A 26,592-nucleotide genomic window follows, 5' to 3' on the forward strand; every position below is an offset into this window, starting at 1 on the left:
GGCTGAGGCATGGAGCACGTCAGTAGTGGAGTGGAAAGCTCGGTTGAAGATCGAACGTCTTCTAGCGAGGTTTGGTAGACCTATGCGTTACCTCCTGATCAGATGGATTCCCGCTAAGAGAGTGCTCAATGAATTCCATCTTCATGTTCAAGCACTCGATTAGGATTAGGTAACGCAAAACTGAACCGTCTTCTAGCGAGGTTTCAGGGAGCTTTCCACTCCATTGCTGCCGTACTCTGTGGCTGAGGTGACAAACTTGGCTTATTTTTCTAAAACATTGTGTGTTTTCATGTAGTCGAGTGGAACCCATTGGAGATGGCTCGATGAGAATTGACTGGTTGCACGATGACAAGCCCTTAGCCCTTGGGTCCAGGATTCACACAATCAGTGATTTTGGATTTGTCGTTTTGGATATTGACTGGACTTTCCAACGGGATTCCGGCAAATACACCTGTCGAGCCACAAATAAGTACGGCTCAGTGGAGACCGTGGCCAATTTGAAATGCAAGAGCAATCAAGGAATCTCATTGGACAGCCAATTGCCCCAAGGCATGTCTTTGGATCGATTGAAGGATTTGGAGAAGGGCAAGATCGATTCCAGGACAGAATTAGAAAGCGCTGAAATCACACCTCCCAAGTTCATCACCCAAATTCAATCTAAGGCCGTGGCTGAGGGTGAGCCCGTCCACTTTAACTGTCGAGTTGAACCCAAGCATGACCCAAAGCTTGAAGTCAAGTGGTACAACAATGGCAAAGAATTGGCCTCGGGACATCGATTCCGAATTACCAACGAATTTGGATATGTGGCTTTGGACATTCTCTACACTTATCCGGAGGATGAGGGAGAGTATGTTTGCAAAGCTACCAATGCACTCGGCGAAGATCTGACCAAGTGCCAGCTGAAATGCAAGGAGCTTCCGGCCATTCAATTGGAGAACCAAGTGCCCAAGGGTATGAAGAAATCCGAGTATGTGGTACAAATGGAGGCTGCTATGAAGAAATACACCCAAGAAATCTTTTTAACCGAGGATGATGTTTATGATGCCGACAAGCAGCAACCTCCCCGCTTTGTTACACAAATCCAGAGCGTGACCGACCTAGTTGAAATGCAAGCCACCAAGTTTGAGTGTCAATTGGCTCCAGTGGGAGATCCTCACATGAAAGTAGAATGGTTCTTCAACAACAAACCTCTGCAATTCAGTAAGAACCCTCGAGTGGCAATCAAGGAAAAGGAAGCCCAACTTCACTACTTACCTACTCTTTTCAGAAAACCGATTCACACCCATTTATGATTTTGGTTACGTGGCCATGAACTTTGGATGGGTTTATCCCGAGGACTCTGGCGAGTACATCTGCCGTGCCACTAATCGATTTGGTTCTGATGAGACCCGGGGCATCATCAAGACAGCTGGCAGGCCCGGCATTGTATACGAGTCCCAACTGCCTAAGGGAATGGCTAGTATTGATCGAATCCGTGAGATGGAGGCCGGCTGGCAGAGAGCTCCTGATGTTATCGAGGGGGAAACTGAGCGATTCAAACCATGCTTTGTTACCAAACCCGAGCCTGAGGAGGTGGGCGAAGGTGAAATGGCCCGATTTGTGTGTCGGGTCACAGGATATCCTAAACCCAGGGTCATGTGGTTACTCAACGGCCAGACTGTTATCAACGTATGTCAAGCAACCCCAACTCCTTGCTTATGGAGGAACTTTAATTGCAGTTCCATTTTTCTATAATTTCAGGGAAGCCGCCACAAGTTGGTGTACGATGGAATGTGGCGCTTTGATGTGCCCCGTTGTCGTGACACCGACGGCGGAAAGGTCGAGGTGATTGCACGCAATGCGTGTGGAGAGGCTTATGCCACCACAACGTTGACCGTGCGACCTCGCCAAGATGACTACCGATCCGTGCTCAAACACAACGTGAAGCGTAAGTAGTATCCACCGACTTTGTTTCAACATCACATTACACTGACCACAAGACATCAGTTGTACGGTTTTCCCTCGACTTCCTCGAGGACACTACTCGTCGTAGCAAGCAGTCAAACACACCACCCAAACCACTATTGTTATCATTATTACAATTGCTATCACATGAAATTTGAACGATTGATCAGGTGCATGTTTGTCCGGTCGCTGTTGATTGCTTCGTGTCTCAGTGTTTATGTGGCTGTTGAAGGAAGATCATAGAGAAAAGGGATGTTTTCCCTGAAAGTACTCGTACCTCGGCTCGGCCATTCCGCCTCACCCCCAACCACATTTTATAGCTTGGTTCGATGAAGAGAATCAGAAGAGTTCCTCTCTTGAGGAGCGGGAGATGGCTTACCGTAATTATCTGCAAAGCGATTCCACCACCACTTCCACCCATGTCTCCCAAATTCACCAAAGAGCCATGCAATCCCAACAGACCATGTCCTCGTCGTCCACTTCGGCTGAGGCCGCGGAGTGGCAGCGGATGGCCATTTCTCGTCGACAACACTCGGCGGTCCAGCACTTCCAAACCATTCAGGAATACGAATCGGTAAATGATTCACTCTGCTGGTATCATACCAATTGCGATTGCCGCTTTCACCCTCCTCCTCTCGTCCCTCTTCTAGACCACAACCAGCCCTCCCAACTTTGTGCGACCCATGGAACCCACCCATGTCCAAGTGGGGGACACGGCCACGTTCCGAGTGGAATTCTCCGGCTCCCCCCGACCCTTAGTCCGGTGGTTTAGATATTCAGAAGAGATCAAAGCCAATTCCAAGCCAGGGCCTTTTAAGATCATTGATGAAGAGACCCGCTCAAACCTGGTGATTGAGACCTCCTCAGTGGAGGACTCCGGAGTCTTCACATGTCTTTTGGAGAACCCAGCTGGGGCCACCAAATGTAGCACTAACTTGAGCGTGCTCGAGAACGAGTATTCCTCTTCCTGCGTATCCGTACGTACCTTGAAGGAGAAAGTCATTGCTGAGGGTGACACGGTCCGATTCGATTTCCAATTTGCTGAAGGCAATCGGGACACGATTCAGTTCCTTTTGAATGGCGCACCCATCGATGATCGAGACCCTCGGGTTCAAGTTTCATTTGACAAAGATATTGCTTCAGTGCTCATCAAGGATGCTCGACCTTCGGATTCGGGCCTCTATGAATGCTCCATGCTTGGCGGAAATGTTAAATGCCAAGTGAAATGTACAGTTACACCCGCCAAGCTGACCAAGAAAACACCCTAAAATGTTTATACTGTATTCTCTACCAACCTAACTTCTATTTTATTACTAACTTATACATTGCTGAATCATATCTCTTAGGTCAATAAACGGCACTTTTTGACTGACACAAACTCAAGGTCAATCGTTCATACTGTATGTGACAATGGCTGAAACAGACATTCATAGTGCTTGGTGTGGTGTGCATTAACCAAAATTGACATGAAATCAGTGGATAGTTCATACTTCACATTAACACTTCCAGGAGACTACATGAACTCCAAGGAATACAGGAAGCCCGACTGGGTCACCAAGATGGAGGAACTTCAGAAGCGATTGAAGGGTAATTACTGATTGAAAATGCGACTAGTGGCCCTGGAGGAAGCACAAGCAAATAACTCACTCCATTCGCTTTTAGAGCAAAAACAACCTCCTAAGTTCATTCACGATCTCCGGGAAGCCAGGATAAAAGATGGCATGAAAACCACTTTTGAGGCCATCTTTGCCGGTAATCCAAAGCCCACCATCACGTGGTACTTCAATGGAGAAGAACTCAAACAAGGCAAGAGTGTTCAAATCCGAGTCAAGAACTTCCGCACATCATTGACGTTGCTAAATTGCACTATGGAAATGGCTGGATACTACCAGTGCAAGGCGCAGAACGAATTGGGCACTGAGGTCTCTAGAGCCAGCTTAACCATTTCCAGTAAGTAGAATCAGAGTCAAACTGATTTCGAGCGTCCCTTGACCGAACTGGATGGAGCGCCTATACAGAAGAATGGAATTTCTTTTGTTTAGGGACTGGTCTGGCAGAGGAAATCGAGGCCGAACGAGCCAAGCGTCAATCTGCCCTGGACTTACTGGTTCACGCTGAGGAGGATAAACTCATTGAGCGCCAAATGATCAAGGAGCAGAAGAAGGAGAAAATCGAAAGCGCCAAGACCAAGGCCCAAAAGTAAGGAGCCACACTTCATCATCCACAGGCCATCATTGACATGACTCACCTTAGATCGCTACTATAATATCCAAACTGCATACTGCTGCTGCTACTGCTAATCGAAGTATTTTCTCAAGACGACACTATTTTTTAAGCCAGTTGTCGAAATTTTGAACATGATTATGTGCCCTGCCAATTTTTGGGTTCGTTTTGGAGCTCTTTCCTAATGATGTAGAAGTCTGCACCTAACCTCAGGTTTGAACTAATTTTGACCTTCGTTTCCACCACTGATAAACCGATCACCACATAAAGATGACCACCCATCTAAATAGCTTGGCCCACAGTTTCCCCCCGCTTTTGGATGGAAGTGAAGCCCCGGCCCTAAAGTCCGACGAAATATAACGCTTAGCTCAAATTTTTCATAGCCACCACAGAAGTGCCAAAAACAACCATGTTTCGAAAAGAAGTTTTGTCTCGCGCCATTTTTCTTTGTTTGAACAGCCTCTATGATACCACTGCTATTCTATCTTTGGCAATAAACTGTGCTCCCAAATGTCTCACAATAGTGTTGAAGCAAATCAAAATACCCAAATCATTGCTCATATCGAATCAGGGTAAGTCTCAACCAACCAAAGTACATCAGCCTGAGATTTCTTCTTGAACTTCTTTGACCACTTTTGCTACTGTTGGTGATGCTATTGTTATTGCTACTACCACAACGTTTATGACTTTGTTTACTACTCTCACAACTTTTCCTCCTCCACTTACTTTTTTTTCATTTTCATTCCATTACTGCTTTTTACCACCATTACTGCTACAACCGCTGCTGCTGATATTGCTACTTCTTCTACTACTATTACTACTACTACTACTACTACTACTACTACTTCTATCCTCCACCTGCTGTTCAACCAAATGAAACGGGGATCTGTTCCTTCCATTTTCGTAGATGCAGATCCTGCTACATTGCCATGAAATAATAACCTTTGCAACCACTGGATGACTTTCCCTCTTTATCGGTGTTAGTGATGTTGTGGGAATTACTTCCCTTCGTTTCCATGACTATTGTATTGCTGTTCCACCACTGTTCTTGGCATGAACATGAGACAAAAACACTTGGTTCCAATAAATCACCTGATGTTGGTGATCCAATTTATCGGCTGGAAACGAAGTTTCTTTGTTTTGGCACTTCTTGATTATAATGATGTGTTTCATGAAAGATATTAACGTCCCTTGCCATTTGGTGAGAATCATAACTTTACGCTCCCATATTTCCTTCATTGACCCTGCATGACATTGGGCTACACTTAACTATTGTTAACTCTACAATACCATAGCTTGTTCAGATATTTGTTCAGAAAACCCTGCTGTCGATGCACTGATTCTTCTTAAAGCATTGCCATATCCTTTACAGGCAAATGACGATGGTCCAGCCCATTGAGATGCCCAAAGTGCGTCTGGGTCGTCGACCAGAGGCTCGTCCAAAAGAATCGAGTCCTCAACCTCGTGGCAAAATGACTGCCGGTGTGCAGTTGAGAAAGACCAAGCAAGAAGAACGTCAAGCGGTAGAGAAATCAACATTGGAAACTCCTGAGCTCAAGCATGCTACAACGAGACCCACGCAGAAGTTTGAGCCTTCCAAATTGGAAGCACCGGATCTGAAGCACTTGGAGAAAGAGCAAGAAGCGGCTTATGTAAGTGGACACGGAAAGAAAACACAATCGTGAATAGCTGAACTACGGCCACACGATGGTTCTTTGAAATCAACCTTATATAAAGAATTCGTCTGATTTGCTTCTATAGGAGGCAGCCAAATCGGAGTTGACCGAGGAGGAAAGGTATTGGATGAAGAAGCAACAAGAGGAGGAAATGGCCGCAGCCATTCAAGAGAGCATTCAATTCACTGAAGAATCCAAAGACGAGGTAAGGCGAACGACACAAATAGCCCTCCCCAAAAATTGCTCGCACTTTTTACTGAGTATAGTTTTTTGTATAAAGAAACAAAACGAAGAAAACACATTCCTTAAATAAATGACTCTTCAGCATAGCTGAACTTCAAAACCCAAACCAAGCATCACTTGCGTTGCATATCAAGTAGATATCCACAATGGTTCAAATACATTATCCAAGTTTTGAGGGAAAATGAAATACACATCCTGGCTTTTTCTAGCTCCCCAAGTCTTAAGGAAAAAGTGTTTTGATATTTTCTGAATTGTTCAATTGGGTGAACATTGAGTAGTTTCAAAACAGATTTTCAAAAGTTGGAAGATTTGTAGTGCTTTGACTAATGTTATAAATGGGATTCATCTGTTTTGATATAATGTGAGAGAATGAAAAATTATCTTCAACTTTTCTGACATTCAAAATTAGTAGTTTTGGCCTACGCATTTAAGATCAGATGCAACGCGAGTGTGTTAGAAGTAAAACCGTTAAAACAGAAAAAAATGAAACCAAACTTGTAACTTATTGCCGCGTAAAGAGATCAAATCCTAAAAGGTATCCTAAACGAGCATCTGATTACCATTCCATAGGTTTCCGACAATTTTTGTTTTTAGTAGATTTTAAGACATGTAAATTTTTTTTTGACATAGAATCATTTAAAGCGAAAATATGAGTTTTTCCTTTTGCTTTTCGGAGCTAGAGAAATGTCGAGATGTGTTCGGGTATTTTCCTCAAAAATTGATGAGGCATTTCAACCATTGTGTAAAACCATAGTTAGATGACACTACAAGACATCAACTTATTTTCATTGTCGTGTAGGAAACCAGTTACACAGCATCAGAAATACGTGCAGAACTCTCAGCAGAAATATCAGAGCCATATATCACACCAGAACAGACACCCGAGCGAGACACCCAAACTCCTGAACAAGACTTCTTGGAAAGCCAAGAGCAACAATATGAATACGAACCCCAACCAGAATCACATCCAACCACAGAGATTGTTCCACCTTCAAACATACACTCACAAAAACCCGAGACACCATGGCCAGAACCAAAATTGCCCGAATCAGCTCAAACATCACAAAGACCCACTTCAGACAAAATGGCTCCCATCGAGGTGGCCTCTATCCCCACCCGAGAACAAACCAAGTTGAGACCAGTGCCCAAGAAGCAAGAGGAGTTTAAGCCTAGAGAAAGGCAAGAAATATCACTCAAGCCTGCGCCCAAACCAAAGTCTGCTCAACCCAAGTCATTAGCAGATCAGCCATCGACTTCATTAAGGGATACCACTCTCAATTCAACAGGCTTCCCACCAATAAAGAAGGACAACCAAGCGACAAAAGCCCCCAAACCCACGCCCTCCAAGCCTACCAAAAAGGTCATCGCTAAACCACAGCTGCAAGTCCAAGATCAGCTAGAAGAGCCACTAGCAATCCAGCCAATTCCCCCCGAGACTGAATTGGCTTCGAGTGACGAACCCGCTAGTACTGAAATTGCTCCGTACGAAGAGGAACCAATTGATATACATGATTTAGAGAAAAATTTGCCCGAAGACGAGGAACCAACCTATCACCAAAAAGCTGAGATATCTCAAGTTGAAGAAGACACTTCAGCGACAACCATAATAAAACAAGCTCCTTCTCAAGATGTTCAAAGCCGTCCAATCAAGCCTAAAAGACCGAGCCCATATGATAGGCCGGTCAAAGCAGAGCCAGAAAAGCTGCCAGTGACAGTACTGAAGCCAACTCGGCGACCCGAAGTAAAACAGGTCCAAAAAGAGGCCGCTCCGAAAGTGGAGCTCAAACCAACTCCCCGAAAGACCCCACAACCTCAACCTCAAGAGGCAGCCAAGCCCATCTTCGAACAAAAGAAGTTAATTCAACCGACCAAGGAGCCCCTGAAGAAGCCCCAAGAGCAATTAAAAACATCACACACTTCTGCCGAGCGCCAGGAGATGGCACAGAAAAAGAAAACTTCCAATACCAAAACCGTCGCAAAGGAAACCGAAGACGTCAATGAACCGTTCCATTCTGAGAAGCGTGTTCCATATGATGATGAAGAGGAATCTGTTCAATATAAAAATGAAGAGGAATTTATTGTAAACGACGAAGAAGAGGAACTCCATGCTCAGGAGGAAGAAGTTTCACAAGTGGAAGAACCTCAAGAACCTCAGTTAATGGAATCGTTAGATCAGCCAAAGATACCAGAAATGGAACCTGATACGAGAGAAATTCCCCTCCCAAGCAAGAAAGAAGCAGTCAAATCATCTTTGATTCTATCTCAATCGACACCTCAGTTGGAAAAGGTTAAGGCCAAACCCAAGCAAAGAGACATTATTCAGCAACCAACTCAAGAACAAGAAAGACCACAGTTAAAGAAAACTGTTACACCACCTCGAAGAGAGCTCGAAAGTGCCGAAATTTCTCAACCAAAGGCTAGCCCACAAGACGTTTTGAAGAGGACGCCTAAACCAGCTCAAGCACAACGAGATGAGGATACAACCGAAAAGGTAGAATTGAAAAAAGCCCACCCAAAACTCAAGGCCGTCGTTGAAACTTCCGTGGTGGAGAAGGAACCATTGCCAAAAGTAAAGAAAGCACCCAAAAAGGCAATAAAAGTGCAAAAGAAGGCCTCGGCATATATTGAGCCTGATGAAGAGCACTTTAATGAAGACGTACAAAAGGAATCAGTCGAAGTTCAGATTGCCCATGATGATGGCGAAGATGCCACCACAGACATTGTACAAGAACAATCACAAGAAGAAGATGCTAGTCAAGAAAAGCATCGAGAACCGGAAGAAATCATTGAGAGGCAACAGCCTGAGCCAGATAAGCCCCTGGAAGAGGTAGCAAGCCATCAAAAAGTCCCCACACAACCAACAAAGCCATCTATTGTACAAAATCAACCTACCCCTCAATTGGGAAAGGTCAAGGCCAAACCCAAACAAAGAGATCAAAGTCCACTACCTTCGCAAGAAAAGCAAAAGCCTCAGCTAAAAAAGACATTGAAGCCATCGATGAGGACAGCAGAAGAGCCCATGCAGGTTCAGCCTCGAATGAACCCCCTAGACAACCTAAAAAAGGCGCCAACGTCAAAACACGCCCCAACCCAAAAAGAGGCAGAACTGGCTGAAAAAGTGGAACTGAAAAAGGTCCCATCGAAACCATCTCAACCACAGGATGAGCCCCAACAAGAAGAACTTCTACCCTCCGTTGAACCTGAAGTAAAAGCGAAGAAAATGGTGAAGAAGATCAAGATTAAAATAAAGAAGACAGAAGGTGAACCTAAACCAGAGCCTGTCCAAACACCCATGACCGAGAGGATTCAAGAAATGGTATCAAACGATGACAATGACGAAAGGGACAACGTCATTGAGGATTACACTAGCCCTGTAGTGGACGAGGCTGACGAGAGTCCTGAATTCCAGGAGGAGGAACAAACAACACCAATTGAGGAAGAAAAGATGACTATCACGGATCTAGACGAGCCTGAGGAAGATTTCGTTGAGCCCAAGCAAGATCTAGATGAGCCTGAAGGGCCCACATCACACCAACCAACATTTGACACAAAAGACTCTCTCATTAAGAAACCTACATCCAAACAAATTGTACAAGAGCCAAAGGTAAGATCATTACCAAACATGCACATGAAGTACACATATCAAACGATATGAAATCCCACTTGAAGTTCGGAACTTCTTGCCAGGTGTGACTTTTGATCATTTTTGCATTGAGCTCTATTTTTGATGGCTTTCATGTGTTAACCATGTCCCCAAAGTGTCGTAGTTTGTCCTTCTTTTTGATTACACAGACAACGTAAGAGGAACATACCATCAAGAATGGCAACATCTTTATTACTCCACAGTGAAATATTTCTCGAGAAGGTTGTAGCTATGGTTAAAAAAAGTCCCGTTTCTTCTTTGAATACTTCTGCAACTTGTACAAAACTGTTCTAAATGGCATTATTTTGTAAAATGACGTATTATCAACCCATATTGACACCAAATGATATAGCCAAATTTATGGGAGAGTTAGTTTAACGAATGTAGTGCCGATCCTCCTTAGATAATTTCTCTTTAATCTCGCTTTGGAAACATAAAGAAAACTGAGAATTTGAATGTTTTCCTATGCGTGCTTGCATGATCTATCTTGTTGCTTGATTGAAGGAAAGGTCACATCTCGCAAGCTTACCGTTAAACTACATGCCCATCAGCGTAGATGCTCGGGAGCGCCTCCCTTATTTTTGTAACTTATAACAACTATCAAAGAAGCAACGGGGTTTCAACGAAGATAAAAGATTGTTGAAGAAATCTGACATTGTGGAGCACTAGAATTGTTGAAGTAGTCGTTTTTATTCGTGCACACGCAATTCAAGCTCATGCTACTTCCCTCTCCAACATCATAGTCCATTCAAAATCACCCACACCGTGTGCATACTTACGTACATAGTTTCACTCAAAACACTGGTTACTTACACATGTTCCAGATTCCAGTTGATACAATGGCTAATCAGAAAGATCACGAGTCAAACACGTTTAGTATTCAGTCTGAACAACGCCAAATGGCTCCATTGGAACAGATTCCAAAAACAATTGAACATAGTGACATACACAACCAGAGACATGAAACACAATCACAATCAACATCAATCCGAGGACAACACTCATATGACACTTCTACAGTAGAAATGAGTAAAAATTTGCCAGACTCAAAGGCAAATGTAGTGGACTCACCATCACCAATTCGAAATGAACAAGAAAATGATATGAAAATAATGTCACAGCCTGAAGTAAACAAAACATTGGAAACATTGGCTCTAAACGTTCAAAGTCCTCAAAAGTATCTTGACGCAGATACCAAAGCTTCTATTAGCTCTACACTCAAAGCGAACCAAGAGCAAACACGTGCAAAAGTAACAAAATCCAAAGGAGTAATTAAAAAAACCAAACAATTAAACGCTGCAGGAAAAGAGTCGCAAAAAAACAACACTCAACTCCCCCTTGAATCCGATAGTACCACATTAAATCCGCAATACCCTTCCGAACAAACTAGCCCACAGGCAAAAGAAACTGTGCCTCAAATAAAGAGGGATTGTTCTGGATCTCTGCCACAAGCACTCAATCAATACAACAAACAGACAGATACAACAAACATTACACCGAAGCAAGAATGTCAACCAGGTACACAGGACAATGAAATTAGTTACAAAGGCAAAACAATTCAGACAATTCAAACATCTAAGCCAGGAAATGAGATTGCACACTCGTCAAACTCAACCCAACCACAAACATTTTCGCAGGAAGAAAAACAATTACCTTATGAACCAACTTCTTCGTCAACATCAAAACAAGGCCAAACATATCAGGAGACAAAAATTACTACAACAACACTCCCATCCATGGAGGTACAGGAGAATAAAGAACCAGAAAAAGAACTGAAACCCAAGGACGAAAAGCGGCCACAAGAATCGCAAGAGACATCAAAACTTAAGGAAGTACCTAAACAGCAAGAGGGACCAAAGGCAAAGAAGACACCAAAACCCAAGGTTGCAATTATACCAACAGAAACACAAAATGCTCAGGAAATACCTAAATCTACGGAGACCCTTGCGCAACAAGAGCCACTTAAGCCACAGGAAAGAGCTAAGCCACAGGAAGCCCCTAAGCTACAGGAAGCCCCTAAGCCACAGGAAGCCCCTAAGCCACAGGAAACAGATAAGCCACAGGAAGCCCCTACGCCACAGGAAGACCTTACGCCTCGGCTACCAACTAAGCAACAGGAAGACCCTACGCCACAGGAAGCCCCTACGCCACAGGAAACACCGAAGCGACAGGAAGCACCAAAGCCTCAGGAAGCTCCTATCCCAAAGGAAACACCTAAGCCACAGGAGGCACCTAAGCCTCAGGAAGCCCCTAAGCCGCAGGAAACACCAAAGCCACAGGAAGCCCCTATGCCAAAGGAAACACCGAAGCAACAGGAAGCCCCTAAGCCACAGGAAGCACCGAAGCCACAGGAAGCCCTTAAGCCTCAGGAAGCTCCTATCCCAAAGGAAACACCTAAGCCACAAGAGGCACCTAAGCCTCAGGAAGCCCCTAAGCCAAAGGAAACACCCAAGCCTCAGGAAGCCCCTATGCCAAAGGAAACACCGAAGCAACAGGAGGCACCAAAGCCTCAGGAAGCCCCTACGCCAAAGGAAACACTGAAGCAACAGGAGGCATCGAAGCCTCAGGAAGTATCTAAGTCGCAAGAAACTCCTAAGCCACAGGAAGCAGTAAAGCCACAGGAGGCACCTAAGCCGCAGGAACCACCCAAGCCCCAGGAAGCAGTGAAGTCACAGGAAGCACCTTTGCCACAGGAAGCACCTATGCCACAGGAAGCAGCTAAGCCACAGGAAGCACCTATGCCACAGGAAGCAGCTAAGCCACAGGAAGCACCTATGCCACAGGAAGCAGCTAAGCCACAGGAAGCACCTAATGCACAAAAAGCTCCTCAGCCACAGGAAGCACCTATACCACAGGAAGCAGCTAAGCCACAGGAAGCACCTAATGCACAAAAAGCTCCTCAGGCACAAGAAGCACCCAAGTCAGTGGAAGAACCTAAGCATAAAACACCACCTGTTAAAGAAAATCGTCAGGATCAAGAAACTCCACAAGAAGAGGAGGCCCCCAAATCCCAAGAAGTCGTTGAACCAAAAGATATTTCCTCTGAATTTGCAACTATTGATGAGGATGAAGTTCAAAGTATAAAGAAGAAAAAAAAGAAAATTATAAAAAAGAAAGTTAAAAAGAGCCCTGGTGGGATTGAAGTGAGTTCGCCTCAAGACGGTTCGACTGTGGAAACACCTGTAGAATCAACTGAGCAAAGCCAAGAACAAATACAAGAAGAACTCTCCTTGACAAAGGCACAATTAGAAAAGTCAGTAGAAGAACTAAACCAAACGTTGAGCTTCAAGGAAGCTTCGCTCGAAGAATCAGCAATTGCTTCCCCTACATCTGAGGCCCCCGTAAAAGAACCTGATCATTTAGAGGAACCATCGCAACCAAAAATCAAACTCCCGAAAAAACCAAAACGGGAGATTCCAGAGGCTAGTGAAGACAAGGTACTATACGAATGATTATGCAAGCAAAATCGAAGAAAAGAGACCTCAGAATACAACAAATAGTTGCGAATAATAAAAACAGGGCGCTTGCATGGGCCTCGAAAACCAATGAAATTGGCACTTCGTTTGCGCATGTTTTTTAATGAGTGCATTCGTCGCCATTCTAGCCTGCAACAAGGATTTGCTTTGACAATATGTCTCTAATACAAGCATGACATTGAATGACCATCTCCACATTACATTGATCACCTGTTTTGCATGACATATCACTTTTGCTGTTCTAACACAACTTATTCTTAATGCCCACCATGACCTAACAAATCAGCTAGGTAAACGCCCAGCATGAGAAATTTTAACTTCCAGAATAGTTCTGACTTGGTTTCTAATCTACCAAATCCCAATTCCAGGCGGTGGATTTCAAATCCATGCTTAAACCCACCAAGAAAGTAGTGAGACAAATTGAAGAAACTCAAATGGAAGAAGTGAACTTGAAAAAGGTTGATATTCCGGAAGAACCTCAACCCATCTCGAAAGAGCCCGTAGAAAAAGAAATCACCTTGGAGCCTTTCAAGCCCGAGGAGCCAAGGGTTATAGCTCCTGTCGTAGCAGAAGAGGAGGTCGAGGAAGATCAGTTGATCAAAAAGAAAAAGGTGATCAAGATTAAGAAGAAGACGACCAAGCCATCTGACGAAGAGCCAAAAGCCCCAGAACAGCCGAAGGCGAAGCCTCCTCCTCCCAAGGAAGAGAAGAAGCCACTTGCTCCAAAACAGGAAAAGGCGCCCGAGATGCCGAAAAGCGAAAAGACGCCGGAAATTGCTCCCACTCCCAAGAAAGAGCCAACCAAGGCACTAACCATTGAGGAAAAAAAGGCCTCCGAAAAGGTAATGAATAACGAACAAATGATTTGTTCTTTGTAATGTAGATCAATTCCAGTACGAAGCAAATTGTCAAAGCAGGTCCCTAACAACATCGACTTAAATGTATTCCTAGATTCAAGAGAAGGTCATTCAAGAGATCAGCGATCTAACCCAACGCCTTGAACATGGTTCAACAGTTGATGAGGTGAACTCTGCTTATGAAGCCCATGAGTTTCCTCAATTAGCCAGAAAGGAATCTCAAATGGCCATGGTCAAAGCTGTCGAGCGCATTGGAAAGAGTGCCGTCATCAACCAAGTTTTGGCCGCTGAGTGTGCTGGTAGTGAGAAGCATCTCGATGACATTGGGTTCAAGGCTCTGATGACGACCCTGTCCAATGAGAGTTACAGAACTGAGGAAATCGTTACCAGTTTCCAACCAGAAGATTTCTCACCCACTTCCACCAATGAAAAGTTTGCAGAGTTGGTTCATCAATCGAAAGAACTTGTCACTACCGAGGTAAGTCGTCTTTAGTCCGTGTAAGTTACTTCAAAAGATCTTACGCCTTGCATTCTTTTCCCTAGCCAAGTGAGGTCTCAACTGAGCTCATGCCTCCACCTGAACAAGCAAAGATCTCGAGCATTACTCAAGAACAATCCTCAAGCTCACAGGCTACAGTCCAAGAAAATGTTTCTCAAGAAGTAACCGAAGAACATTTGGGTAGGGTTCAACAACAGATCTTTTAGTTTCTCTACATTTCTAATCGCTATGTTAATTATTTTCAGAACCTCTTGGATCACCTATGGAGATCCAAGAAGGCCAAATATTTTATGCCTTAGCTACATTCGTCTCCGAAACAGGCGAAGCTATGAATTTGGTGGAAGGAGAGAAGGTCTATGTTTTGGAATGGAACAACACCGATTGGTGGTATGTTAGGAAACACCTGACGGAAGAATCCGGTTGGGTCCCAGCTCAATATTTGAAGGACGAACAAACCTACACCTTGTACGTCCAAAAGAAGTTGGTCGAAAAGATTGAGAAGTTACCCGTTTTCGACAGTAAGACACTTATCCGGAGGGGTTCATTGCCAGGAATTGTTTGGAAGAGTCCTTTCATTTCGTTTTTTATCATTTCAGAACCAAAATCGGGAGAAGAAACGTTTCCCCCAAAGATTATTGAGAAAGTCCAATCTCAATGTGCTCCTGACGGTAGTCCTGTGGAGTTTGTTTGCAAGGTGGAAGGCAACCCTCGACCCCAAATTACTTGGTTCCGACAAACAGCCATCATCAAACCGTCTCAGGACTTTCAAATCTATTACGATGAAAGCAACAAGGCCACTTTAGTGATCAAGGAAGTGTTTCCTGAAGATGCAGGAACCTTCACTTGTGTGGCCAAGAATTGCCTAGGTTTTGCCTCCTCTTCCTCGGAGTTGGTCGTAGAGCATCCGCTTTCCGAGCATGGCATGGAAAAACACGATCGAAGAAGTCTTTCACGAGAATCCTCGTTGGCCGATATAGTGGAAGGAATCCCACCCACATTCGCTCAACGACCACAAACAAAGACCGCCGAGATGGGGACTTCAGTCGAGCTGGAATGTCGATTCGTCGCCATTCCCGAAGCCGAAGTCACGTGGTTCCACAACAAGAAGGCTTTGAGCCAATCCAGCCGGCTTTCGTTGATTCATCAAGCCGATATGCACATGTACTGCACCATTGTGAAGATTGGAAATCTTCAGAAAGAAGATGCAGGAACATATGAGGTTCAGGCCAGGAATAGGGAGGGCGAAGCTACCAATACCCTCACCTTGATTGTGAATGAACCCAAGGCTTTAACGGAAGAGCAACAGAACCCACCAATAATCGTGAAGCCATTGACACCCACCGTGTGCAAGGCCGGAGACTCCATCATTCTCGAGACTGTTATCACGGGCTCAAGGAACCAGTTCCAAGTCACGTGGTTCCAAAATGGATTGGAAATCCACGAGAACCGAAAGACCAAGATGCTGCAAAGAGACGACATTTACACACTAATGCTAGATAGCGTGGGCATGGAAGCTGACGGCGAGTACGTAGTGAAGGCCAAGAACGCTTTTGGTGCGGCCCAAACCTCGGCCAACGTTTGTGTTCAAGGTAACCAGGACAAAGGTTGAAAAGGTATTATATTGATTTCCAAAATGGCACGACATCCTTTCCTATTATTCAGGCGAAGCCATCGAGTTTGTGAAGAAGTTAGAAGACATGGAGGTGAAAGAAGGCAGCTCATGTGAGCTCTCAATCGAGATCTCGTCTGACAAATGCCACGTGATTTGGCACAAGGACGGACACACCTTGGACAAGAACAACGCCAAGTACTCATTCAAGAGTGAGGGCCGGCATCACTCGCTTCAAATATCATCAGCTACCGTGCATCATGAGGGCGAATATGTGGCATCGGTGGGCGAGCAAGAATGCTCATGTGAGCTCACAGTGGTCGGTAAGGTCATCATTCAGTGAGATCAATGATACCTATGTAAGTTTTAATCTTATTATCCCGTCTCTTTATCATTAAAGAAAAACCTCCAGAGTTCTTGAAGAAGATGAAGGATACCAATGCTACCGTTGGTGAATCGGCTTTCTTTGAGATTGAACTAAGCAAAGGAGGTGACTAAACCGTGATATTACCATCACTTGTAACAGCCATAAAACGTTTTTTAACGCTTACTATCCTGAATTACGTTTCTAGACGTTGTTGCCAAATGGTTAAAGAATGGCAAGGAATTGGAACTGAACCAAAGAATCAAGCTTATTATCGATGGCAAGAAACAAATGTTGGAACTGAACGAAGTGTCCTTGAGCGATGCCGCAGAATATTCCTGTGCCATTGCTAATTCGAGAAGTAGCGCCAAACTCACAGTTGAAGAGCCAAAAGCCGAATTTGTAACCAAGCTCCCGAAAATCACTTGTGGGAGCGTGGGACAAGACGTGATCATCAAAGTGGTCCTCTCCAAGCCTGGAGCCAAGATTCAATGGCAGAAGTATGATCCAAAAAGATCTTGTCTCTCTTTCTACCCTTAACTCATGTGCGGCACCTCCTCAATTTAGGAATGGAACATCTTTGGTAAAGTCTCAGAAGTATAGCTTTGAATCTGCTGGTTGCGAATATACTCTGATCATCCGAAACGCCACAAAAGAGGACATTGCCCAATACACTTGCATTGCCGAGAATGTCACCACTCAAACAGATTTGGAGCTCCAAGGTGGGGACGAACCTCTGGAGTTTGCCAATGACCTCGAGCGGACCGTGGATGTGACCAAGGGACAAGAAGTCACATTAATGGCCCGCCTAGCCAAGACGGCACTTCAGACACCTCAAAGCCAGTGGTTTTTCCAAGGCCGATCAATCCAGATCAGTGAAAAGGTGAGGAAAATGAGAGCCAACACCTCGATATTTTTGAAAACTCAGACCCCATTCTTGCCCAGGTGCCTGTGGTACCTTACTAAATGGGGTTTAAACTCCATTCCAATATTTTGTCAGTGACTAAATTTGCTGGCTAATCATTCGATGATCCATCAATGGACAGTACACAATGGGTCTGTTTCAGATTCAAACAAAGATCACACGCGATTGGGCTTCCATCACCATCAAGCAAACGGAGAGTGTGGATTGTGGCACGTACACGCTCAAGCTTTCCAATAGCGTTTCCGAAATCTCGGCAGACTTCATTGTTAGCATTAAAGGTACGAGCACCTTTCAGCTTCCAGATGATCTGAGCCACAGGGCGATTGAGTACGTACAGTAGGCGACGGAGTGTTCGAAAGAATTCCCTCATTTTCAATTTTCGCATTTCCTCGGGCCACGATAACTTAAACAAACTCACAGCGAGAGGGAAGTGTAAATGTCAAACAGACCGAGAGATGTTCTGTTGCAGATGGTGTCTTGTGTGCCCTTTCAAGCGGAATTCATCAACTATTAGAAGGAAAAAAAAACGTAGAGATTTTAGAACTTCAGTGCCTTCAAGCCCACCTCCAAAGGTCGTATCAGAATTCATTTTATATTTTAGATAAACCTACTCCTCCCAAAGGACCCGCCAGTGTAGAATGGAGAGGCAACGATTCCGTCGAACTTCACTGGAACGCGCCAGATTCCGATGGAGGCTCTCCGATCACGGATTACATCGTCGAGCGCCGTGAAGTCGGTAAGAAGTCCTGGAAACAAGTGGGCACTTCCACACTCTGCGTCATTGAGATCAAGGGCTTGAAAAAGAATTCTGCCTACAACTTCCGAATCATTGCCAAGAACAATGTTGGGCTGAGTGAGCCCTTCATAATTGAAGAGACCTTCTCGACCACTAAAACTACGCCCAAGAGCTTACCAGGGTCTCCGTTGGTTCAGGTAAAAAAGGACGAACAAAGGTTCTTCCCATCCATAGGCCAACAGAAGAAGTTACTAATAACGGATTGTACTCGTGTTAGGTCACTGACATCACCAGCCGCAGTGTCACCTTACAATGGAGTCCTCCGAGTAATACTGGAGGTGTAGAATTGACCGGCTATATTCTTGAAAAACAACTCGCCACATCAAGCAAATGGGAAAAAGTAGCGACGGTCGAATCTTCAGTGACCCTTTTCCAAGTGGAAAATCTAAAGGAGAAATCCGAATATTACTTCCGGATCTCAGCCGAAAATGAAGTGGGTGCAAGTGAGCCTTCGGTGACACAAAAGATCAGCCTCAAAACTCATGCCCGTAAGTCGATCCCGACCGTTCAAAGCGAGTGAGTGAGCTAGACACCACATCTAAATGTTCTATTCCATTTATTCCTAGGACCACCCTCCGCCCCCACTGCCCCCTTGGAGATCACCTCCCTCGGACCTCATGCCATAATGGTTGAATGGGGAGCCCCTGAAAGCGATGGCGGGGCCCCACTTGAGGGGTACAAAATTGCCGTGAGGGACGCTCGTAGACAAATGTGGATGGAAGTGGGACGTGTCTCAGCAGAAATTCAAAAGCTCAAAGTCCAAGATTTGGCTGTAAGTCACAATTGGAACACATTTTAGGCCAGGACGGACCACTTTAATTCAATGTTGTCTTTGCTTTCCTTCGCCAGGAGGGTCATGAATATTTCATCAGAATATTCGCCAAAAATGAAATTGGATTCAGTGATCCTCTGGAGAATGACGATCCTTTCAAGGTTGTGAGACCCGCTGGTAAGAAGTCAAATTCGAGCATTCTGCACAGAAATAGCATGGACTAAATGGTGAATCAATCCTTACGTTTTAGATTACACGGAGGAAGAACTTCAAGCCGAATCCAAGCGCGATGAAACGCCTTCGTTGAGTTTCAGTACAACAGAAATGAGCTCTTGGATGCGAGAGGCAAATATGGACGCCGACATCAAGTCCTACACCACGTCGTCGGTCTTGAGGCGGGATGAGTACTTCTTCCGGATATGGTACTATGCCAAGAAGATCTTCAAGTAGATGAAGAATACTAGACGCCCTTTTTTTGTTTGAGGAGCTCAGCGTTCATGGACAGCGGGCACCCAAAAACTGTGATCTATTTTTGCTACAGTCACAAACCAAAAATACCCTANAATATGGACGCCGACATCAAGTCCTACACCACGTCGTCGGTCTTGAGGCGGGATGAGTACTTCTTCCGGATATGGTACTATGCCAAGAAGATCTTTGAGGAGCTCAGCGTTCATGGACAGCGGGCACCCAAAAACTGTGATCTATTTTTGCTACAGTCACAAACCAAAAATACCCTAGATACCAAATGGTACCTCATTCAACAAACTGTGTACACAATTTGTGGCCACTCTGAACCACAACCGAATATTGATTTTGGAACCCCAATTTGACTCTGGAGTGGCTTGAAGACGATCAACAACGCATCACGCATTCCAATACTAAACCCCCCGCCCCCTTATCATTGAATCTATTACACGTATAATCATTCTTGTCTTTTATCCATGAAAAATTCAATCTTAGAAATGTTTAAAGATTCATCTGAAGCCAAAGGCCCAAGCTAGTAATGGCTCATCCGAAAAGCAAGCCAGACCGTTGAGGACGTTTCTTGTATAAAACTGTTACAAATCACATCCCAGGGTCACAATATTTGAGGAGTGAGCCACTCGACCTTTACAAATGCTTGCAAATTTGTCCTATGGTTATTGCCTTACTTTTCAGGAACCTCTTAGGGGAAATTTGAGGTTTCTAGAAGATTGGAGGCAAGGATGAATTTTGTTTGTACTAGAGCAATCACGACATGTAAACCACCAATTGTTTCCATCTTAGAAATATATGAATAATTGTCACTAAAACCTCTCTCCAAGAATGGAACTTTGTACCCAGTTATCTGGGAGAAATCGGATAGTCGTCTTAGCAACGAACGTCTACAACTGTTTACTCCGCGTGAGGTAATGTTCCATGATATTAGATCACATGGATGGAGAGCGAATTCATTCTTTTTCAACATTTTTAAGCTTAAAAATGCCTTGTACAATGTTATCAATCACGGCGAAGCACAAAGAATTCATCATCTAAATCCAACAGTGCGGATCCGGCAAAGAATAATAGAATAGAAGCACGAAGTGCTTCAAAACTTCCACTAAAAACTTCCACTAAAATCTAGAGCTGACGAGAAATAATGAACCAAAAGTACAGACAATATTACCGTTAACTTGGACCTTACATTGATGACGTTGGTAATTTAGCCCGTGTTGTGGAAACAAGTATCCGGATCCCACCTTTGCATAAAACCATTTTGATTCCTGTTTTGGAGGTTGCTAAGATCAGACGCATTTTATTTTACTTTTTGTTCTCAAAGGAATTTTGCATCAAGGTAAGACTTCCTCTATTGCTCCTTGGTTGAAGAGCACTTGTATTGTTCGTAGTGTTCGTATGTGGGGATGTTTAGGCAAGCTCTGGCAGGTTCGTTTGTTTGCTAGTACCAATGTCAGTGATGCAAGTTTGGGGGGCTTCAAACACGTTTTTGAGAAGCTGACCCTTCTTCACAATACTATATGAGGAAAGGTCAGCTAACCCGTTTGAAACGCCATTTTTGCATCACTGGCATTGGCAGGCAAGTTTGTTTGCTGGTAACGGCGCTTGCCTAATGTCCGAATGGGTGAACAAATGGGAATCGCCATTTTCTTTTTTCACGGCTCTTTGGTAAGACGTAATTACTAGGGCCGGCCAAAATTTGCACATAAATGTCTTTATTAACAGCAAATTTGCATTAAAAATCACCCGAATTTGCACAAAAATTTGCAACTAAAATTGCCAAAATATAGGCACCTATAGACTCCCTCTGGAGGGTTGCAAAGGTTATCTTTGCCTTCCAAAACAAGCAATAGCCAATGAAAAGTAAACTTTTGTCATAATAACTCTCAGCACAATAATTTGAACCTACTACATCTGGGAAGAAACCCCATTGGTAGAGCATCTGCTCTTCGGCTCCAATTTGAGAATCCTGGTTTGATCTCAACTAGTCAAGTCAAGCTTCTTTGCAGCATTTAGATTACTGCTTAAGTTGTTGTTCTGATGGCTGAAATGGGCAAACACGCGGTCATTTCTGAGGGTGAGGCAATAATTAAGGTTGGCTGTGACGACAAAGAGGGAATATGACTCAATTGGGACACCTATTGGAAGATGAACAGATGGAAGGCCAAGTGAAAGAGCTGCCATCTGACTTTTTAACAAACAGATAAACAAACCTGAAGAGTAGATTCTTGCATTGTTCAAGCTGCCTCAATGACCAATCAGCTAGACCAGCATCTTGTACATTTATCTTTGATACTGCATTCTGGTTCTGCAACAGCAGATTGATAATAGCAGATATTTTCGTGGCTTATGGCTTTTCCCCTTGACCGCTTGACCGCTTTGCCTTGTGTTTCAACCAATCTGAGTTGAGAATTTCGTTAAATGCAGAATTTGATTGGTTCTTAGAGGGGTTAAGTGGATAAGAGGTGAAGCGGATAAGCCACAAAAATATCAGCTATAGTCACAGTGAAACTATTACACAACAATTTTGTTCTTAATTATGTTTTATTGCAAGTTAGAGATAAGATTACACTGTTTTCAAGTTTCTTGAAAATGATAGCAGGCCAATTCCTTCCACATTTATTATCCATCTCCAAACCATTTACTGATACCCCATGGAAACATGTTGAGATGTGTCTGTCTGACTGTTAAAAGAGAGGAATGATATACAAACAAAGTGCGTCTCAACCTTTAATGTAGTTTATCTCCAAAAAGTCCATGACAGAGCTATTCAAAATGGATAGATGAAGTAAATATCCAAGCGGTTGTTAATATATCTGTAACCAATTTTTTACTTTCATGTAAAACAAATTTCTAGAAAAAATGAGGAAAACTTTAAATCTCACAATTTTCAGGCAAAATTGACAAAAACTTGTTTGAAAAATTCCCAACTTGCAGAATCATTCATATTTTTACGCTGAAGTAGCTGAATTTGCATAATGAATTGCAAAAAAATGTCGAATATTGCTCATAAGATTGCAAAATTTGCGGAACTTGCTGGAATATACAAGTTTTCTTGCAAAATTTAGTGTCAGTATTTTCTTTTGTGTAGTGATGTAGCACATTTATTTTCGAATCCTCATGTGTGTGTGGAACAAATTGATCTTTGAAAGTCCCGTCATTGTCAACTTTAAGAAGCAATCGATTTGTTCAACCTAATGGAAGGTCATCTGAGAGCCAGGGCTGGGCTCTGCCTTGCGTGCTTAGACAAGATTTATATGAGGATCAGCCGCAAGTACGAGGGATGGGTTCATTAATACGTTATCAATGGATACATTCCGTCAGACATGAGACTGCAGTCAGGTTTGTGCTCATCCATGGAGTACGGCAGAAGTGGAGTGGAAAGCTCTCTGAAACCTGGCTAGAAGACGTTTCAGTTTTGTGTTACCTCTTCATTGAATGCTTGAACATGAAAATGGAATTCATTGAGCACTGTCTCAGCTGGAATGCATAGGCTCAGGAGGTAATGCATAGCTCTACAAAACCTCGCTAGAAGACGTTCAATCTTTGACTGAACTTTCCACTACACTACTGGCGTACTCCATAGCTCATCTTGGGCCAATAAGTTGACAAGTTTTGGTAACTATAATTTCAATCCCGTTCTTCCACCCTTTCCCAACTACAGTCTTGTGCAAAACTCTCAATCCTCCGGGGAACAAAATGTGGATGTTGTTTGCGCACAAAATGCAATTTTGTTGGGATGATTCTTTCCAGGAAGCAAAATGCTAAGAACCAGCAAGGCCCAATACCAGGAAAGAACAAGGTTGACCCCTTTGATCAGAGAGGAGGACACTCCAAGGCATCAAGTGTTTTGCTTGACATGCTTTTCTCCTACAGGATGTCATGAACGACATTTGTGTAACTAGCTACAAAGAGTGGCTAATTTGAAAACCTTGGTACCTCAACAAACTCTTGACATCATTGTGGGCTACTTTGTCAAGGAAAAAGAGGCTAACAACCTTCCAATTTCATTGGCTTCTCATGGAGCTCGAGCAACTTTCATCCAAAACAATGGGAGGTAGAAGAAGACACTCCAGGATGGTCAAGCCAAAATATCTCTCAAATCAGTGAAACACGTCTAAATTGAGACGGGGATAAGTGAGCATTCCATAATCAATGTGGTTGGGGGCTTTTTGCTCAGATGTGAGAGTGGAACAGGACCTTCATAAGGCTCTGACGTTGTCCAACCAAAAGTTCCAGATTTTTTTTTGAATTGGTTGAAGAGGATTGTTCCATTGATGGATGTGGTTTCCATTGGTGGCTTGTTTGAATGTGTTGGGATTCTTGCGTACCATTATAGATGAAAGAGGAACGTCAGATGATTGTTTATTTCTAAGACTGTCAAACTGTAAATCACACATTTTCTAAACTGTTGCTAGATATTTCGGGGCAATGTAATGGCCAAAGAAGCTTCACCTTCACAAAGAAGGATATCATAGAACGGGATATGAGGGCAATGAATGTCAAAAGCTGCTTGAGAATATGCCTCTTCTGGAGGACATCATGTATGAAGGTTTGATGCAAATATTGAAGACAATTTGGAGTTTAATCATTTGCATCTGTTGAGTCGTGATCACCACCAATTTATCTCCATTGGACACAGACCCACAGACCCNCCCGACGTCACTGAACAAGGATCTGGAACCCTAGACAAAGAATCCTGGGGCTTGAACTCGCCCATCAAATAATTGAAGGGGTGCAATGAGGCATGCCATGGTCAAAAAGTTGTCCCCAAGGAGGTTCTGGTCTTTTAATGTTGATCTAAGTGCCATTCTTTGCAATATGACCAGCCATTTCCTTCTGTTGAAGGAGTCTCTCTTGCCTTTGTTAGAGCTCAGCCTTCCATTGGGCTTCTTGTCATTCTAGCGTCTCAAGTTCCATTTCCCAAACGTGGCTCTGGTGGCTCTGGTGGCTCTGGTGGCTCCTGTGTCCACTTCCGCAATTGACCAAAGCTGTGGGCAAGTCGTACCTTTGATCAGTCACCAAATCGTCCTTGTACATTGTTAATCAATCCAAACGTCTCAGGACTCTGGGTCCAAAAAACACAGACAACAAGCAATTGGCCCAGGAGATTCCCCAAAGTTCAAGTTTCACCACAGGGTTCAAATTCTGGAGCTTCCAATCTCCCTGCTTGAGTCAAAGAAGTACAATAGTAGGGCAAATAAGTTATTGGATTTGAGACAAAGCCTAAAAATATCGTGAAGGAAAGCTTCATATAATATTTTTCCTTGTTTAAAAAGAGAAGAAAGTAATGGTAACAGGAGGGCTAAAAACCAATTCCGTTTCTTTTGCAGAAATGTAACGTGTGACATGTCATGCCGTTATTCAAGCCCTGTCTATTTGTTTACTCATTAGCGTGTGCCAATTTATACTTTTGGTGTGGCGATTCCTTTTTAACCCTTGATACTTCTATGACATCCTCCTGGTAAGTAGAAAGTTAATGACCGTGATTTTAATGACTTTTTCTACCTCTTGAGTTTTTTGTTTTTTTTTTTGTAAAGTAACAATGTGAAAGCTCATTTGTGCTTGACTTTGTAGCATGGATCATTCAGAATTTTGCTCACTCTTGGATCCCCCCATGTTTGGCATGGTTGGACAAAGGTACGCGTATATTTCCAAACCTGAATAGCCCACCCTACAAGCAAATCTTCCACGAAAAATCCTGCCTCATTGAGCCCTGAGCACAATCATTTACAAGCAAATGAGTTGTAAATTACTGATGTGATCAATCGTACATTTCATATTGTACGTAGGGAAACCATAGATTCTATGAGGGGAACGTACATTTTCTGACCAAAAACATCCAGCTTGGATCAAACTTGGCAGTACTGGTTTCAAAGTTTGAGGCGCAGGCAGATTGATCAGATCAGTAATTTATAATCGATTTTTGCTTGGAAAATACAGTTAAAGCCGTGGTTAAAATTCCGTAAAAGAGCATCAATCAAGAAAAAATCCAGCTTATCAAGTAAAGGGGAAAAAATCGATCTGAAACTCACTCCTTTCTTTCAAAAAAATTAGGGTCTGTTTTTTGTTCTAACTCATTTTCTTCGGTAATTGAGACCCGAGGTTTCGTTATTCCTGAATTGGGTATTTTTTCTCCTTGCTTCAGCCATGGACAACGTTACCCTGTCAACCCAGTTTTTTCCTACTTTTCAAGTTTTCAGTTGTCCAAGTTTAAGTTATGCTATACGGGTGATATAACATGGACAAACAAAGAAATATGATTTGCGTGAATAAAAATTACGAGTGAGGTGATTTTGTGTACTGTTCCAAAATATTTTTGATGTCAGTGGTGGCCAGAAGCATCACACCACCCTTGATGGAGAATAAAAACTATTGCACAGTCCTTGAATTCCAATCTCCATCATCTAGAATTTTAAACAATTAAATACGAGAAAACTGGAGCATGATAGCTGGAAATGATCATTAATAACCTCTTGAAAAAACATAGAGAGTGAAAACCGATCCGAGGTAAGGTCTAAATCATCGTTTTAGCTCCGTTTCTTTTTGAGATCAGAGCCTACCGGGGTATACGACGACAAATGGATAGACTTCCGGTTAACTTGCGACCGCCATACTTCAGCATACACTCCCAAAATCCCGCTAGCAATGTAATATCAAACTCTCAACCTCCAAATTTTGTGAAGGTGGGTCATATTGTGTGTAGTTGGGCGTGCTCTCCAGGTGAATTTAATTTCACATTTCACTACTCGCCAGTCTTGCGAGGTTGTTTTCGGCAGGGCAGGTTGAATTTGGTCGGTTTCAAAGTCAACCTAGTAACCAAGGAGTGTGCTTGGCACCCCTTGGTACCGAAATTTCAAGATTTACACGTACATGTACTCGGAGAATCGCGACTCGAATGACATGAATTAGATCCAGGAAAATGCACACAGGAACGACGCAAGTTCTTGTGGGTTCGGCCTGTAATAGATGGAGCTGACATCTGAATGCCAAGGATACGACTGTTTGGGTGCGAATATCATACCAGGCAACCGCATAAATTTCAATTTGTTTTCCCAACTGATTACTTAGTATTGTGCTCCAAGAGA

General features: G+C 43.5%; 1 protein-coding gene across 6 annotated transcripts in view; it reads left to right on the forward strand.

Annotated features, from left to right (window-relative positions):
• The window catches only part of LOC131885534 (titin-like), a 32,105-nt gene extending 12,494 nt beyond the window's left edge, over positions 1-19,611 (forward strand). For 2 of the 6 annotated variants that reach the window (XM_059233598.1, XM_059233600.1), the window contains 25 exons: positions 296-1,200; positions 1,268-1,668; positions 1,741-1,927; positions 3,454-3,531; positions 3,607-3,894; positions 3,987-4,143; positions 5,540-5,819; positions 5,929-6,048; positions 6,886-9,690; positions 10,554-13,166; positions 13,574-14,047; positions 14,157-14,540; positions 14,606-14,741; positions 14,807-15,079; positions 15,158-16,150; positions 16,224-16,493; positions 16,571-16,660; positions 16,743-17,034; positions 17,102-17,417; positions 17,602-17,737; positions 18,061-18,392; positions 18,473-18,743; positions 18,822-19,027; positions 19,105-19,204; positions 19,278-19,611. In XM_059233598.1, coding sequence (XP_059089581.1) covers positions 296-1,200; positions 1,268-1,668; positions 1,741-1,927; positions 3,454-3,531; positions 3,607-3,894; positions 3,987-4,143; positions 5,540-5,819; positions 5,929-6,048; positions 6,886-9,690; positions 10,554-13,166; positions 13,574-14,047; positions 14,157-14,540; positions 14,606-14,741; positions 14,807-15,079; positions 15,158-16,150; positions 16,224-16,493; positions 16,571-16,660; positions 16,743-17,034; positions 17,102-17,417; positions 17,602-17,737; positions 18,061-18,392; positions 18,473-18,743; positions 18,822-19,027; positions 19,105-19,204; positions 19,278-19,477 — 12,307 coding nt within the window. In that variant the 3' untranslated portion in view covers positions 19,478-19,611. The remainder of the gene's footprint in view (positions 1-295; positions 1,201-1,267; positions 1,669-1,740; positions 1,928-3,453; positions 3,532-3,606; positions 3,895-3,986; positions 4,144-5,539; positions 5,820-5,928; positions 6,049-6,885; positions 9,691-10,553; positions 13,167-13,573; positions 14,048-14,156; positions 14,541-14,605; positions 14,742-14,806; positions 15,080-15,157; positions 16,151-16,223; positions 16,494-16,570; positions 16,661-16,742; positions 17,035-17,101; positions 17,418-17,601; positions 17,738-18,060; positions 18,393-18,472; positions 18,744-18,821; positions 19,028-19,104; positions 19,205-19,277) is intronic. The other 4 variants (XM_059233599.1, XM_059233601.1, XM_059233602.1 and 1 more) reach the window with 4 other exon arrangements.
• Positions 19,612-26,592: the final 6,981 nt, after the last annotated feature.

This window comes from Tigriopus californicus, chromosome 8 (genome assembly GCF_007210705.1).
Source record: "Tigriopus californicus strain San Diego chromosome 8, Tcal_SD_v2.1, whole genome shotgun sequence".
NCBI lineage: Eukaryota > Metazoa > Arthropoda > Copepoda > Harpacticoida > Harpacticidae > Tigriopus > Tigriopus californicus.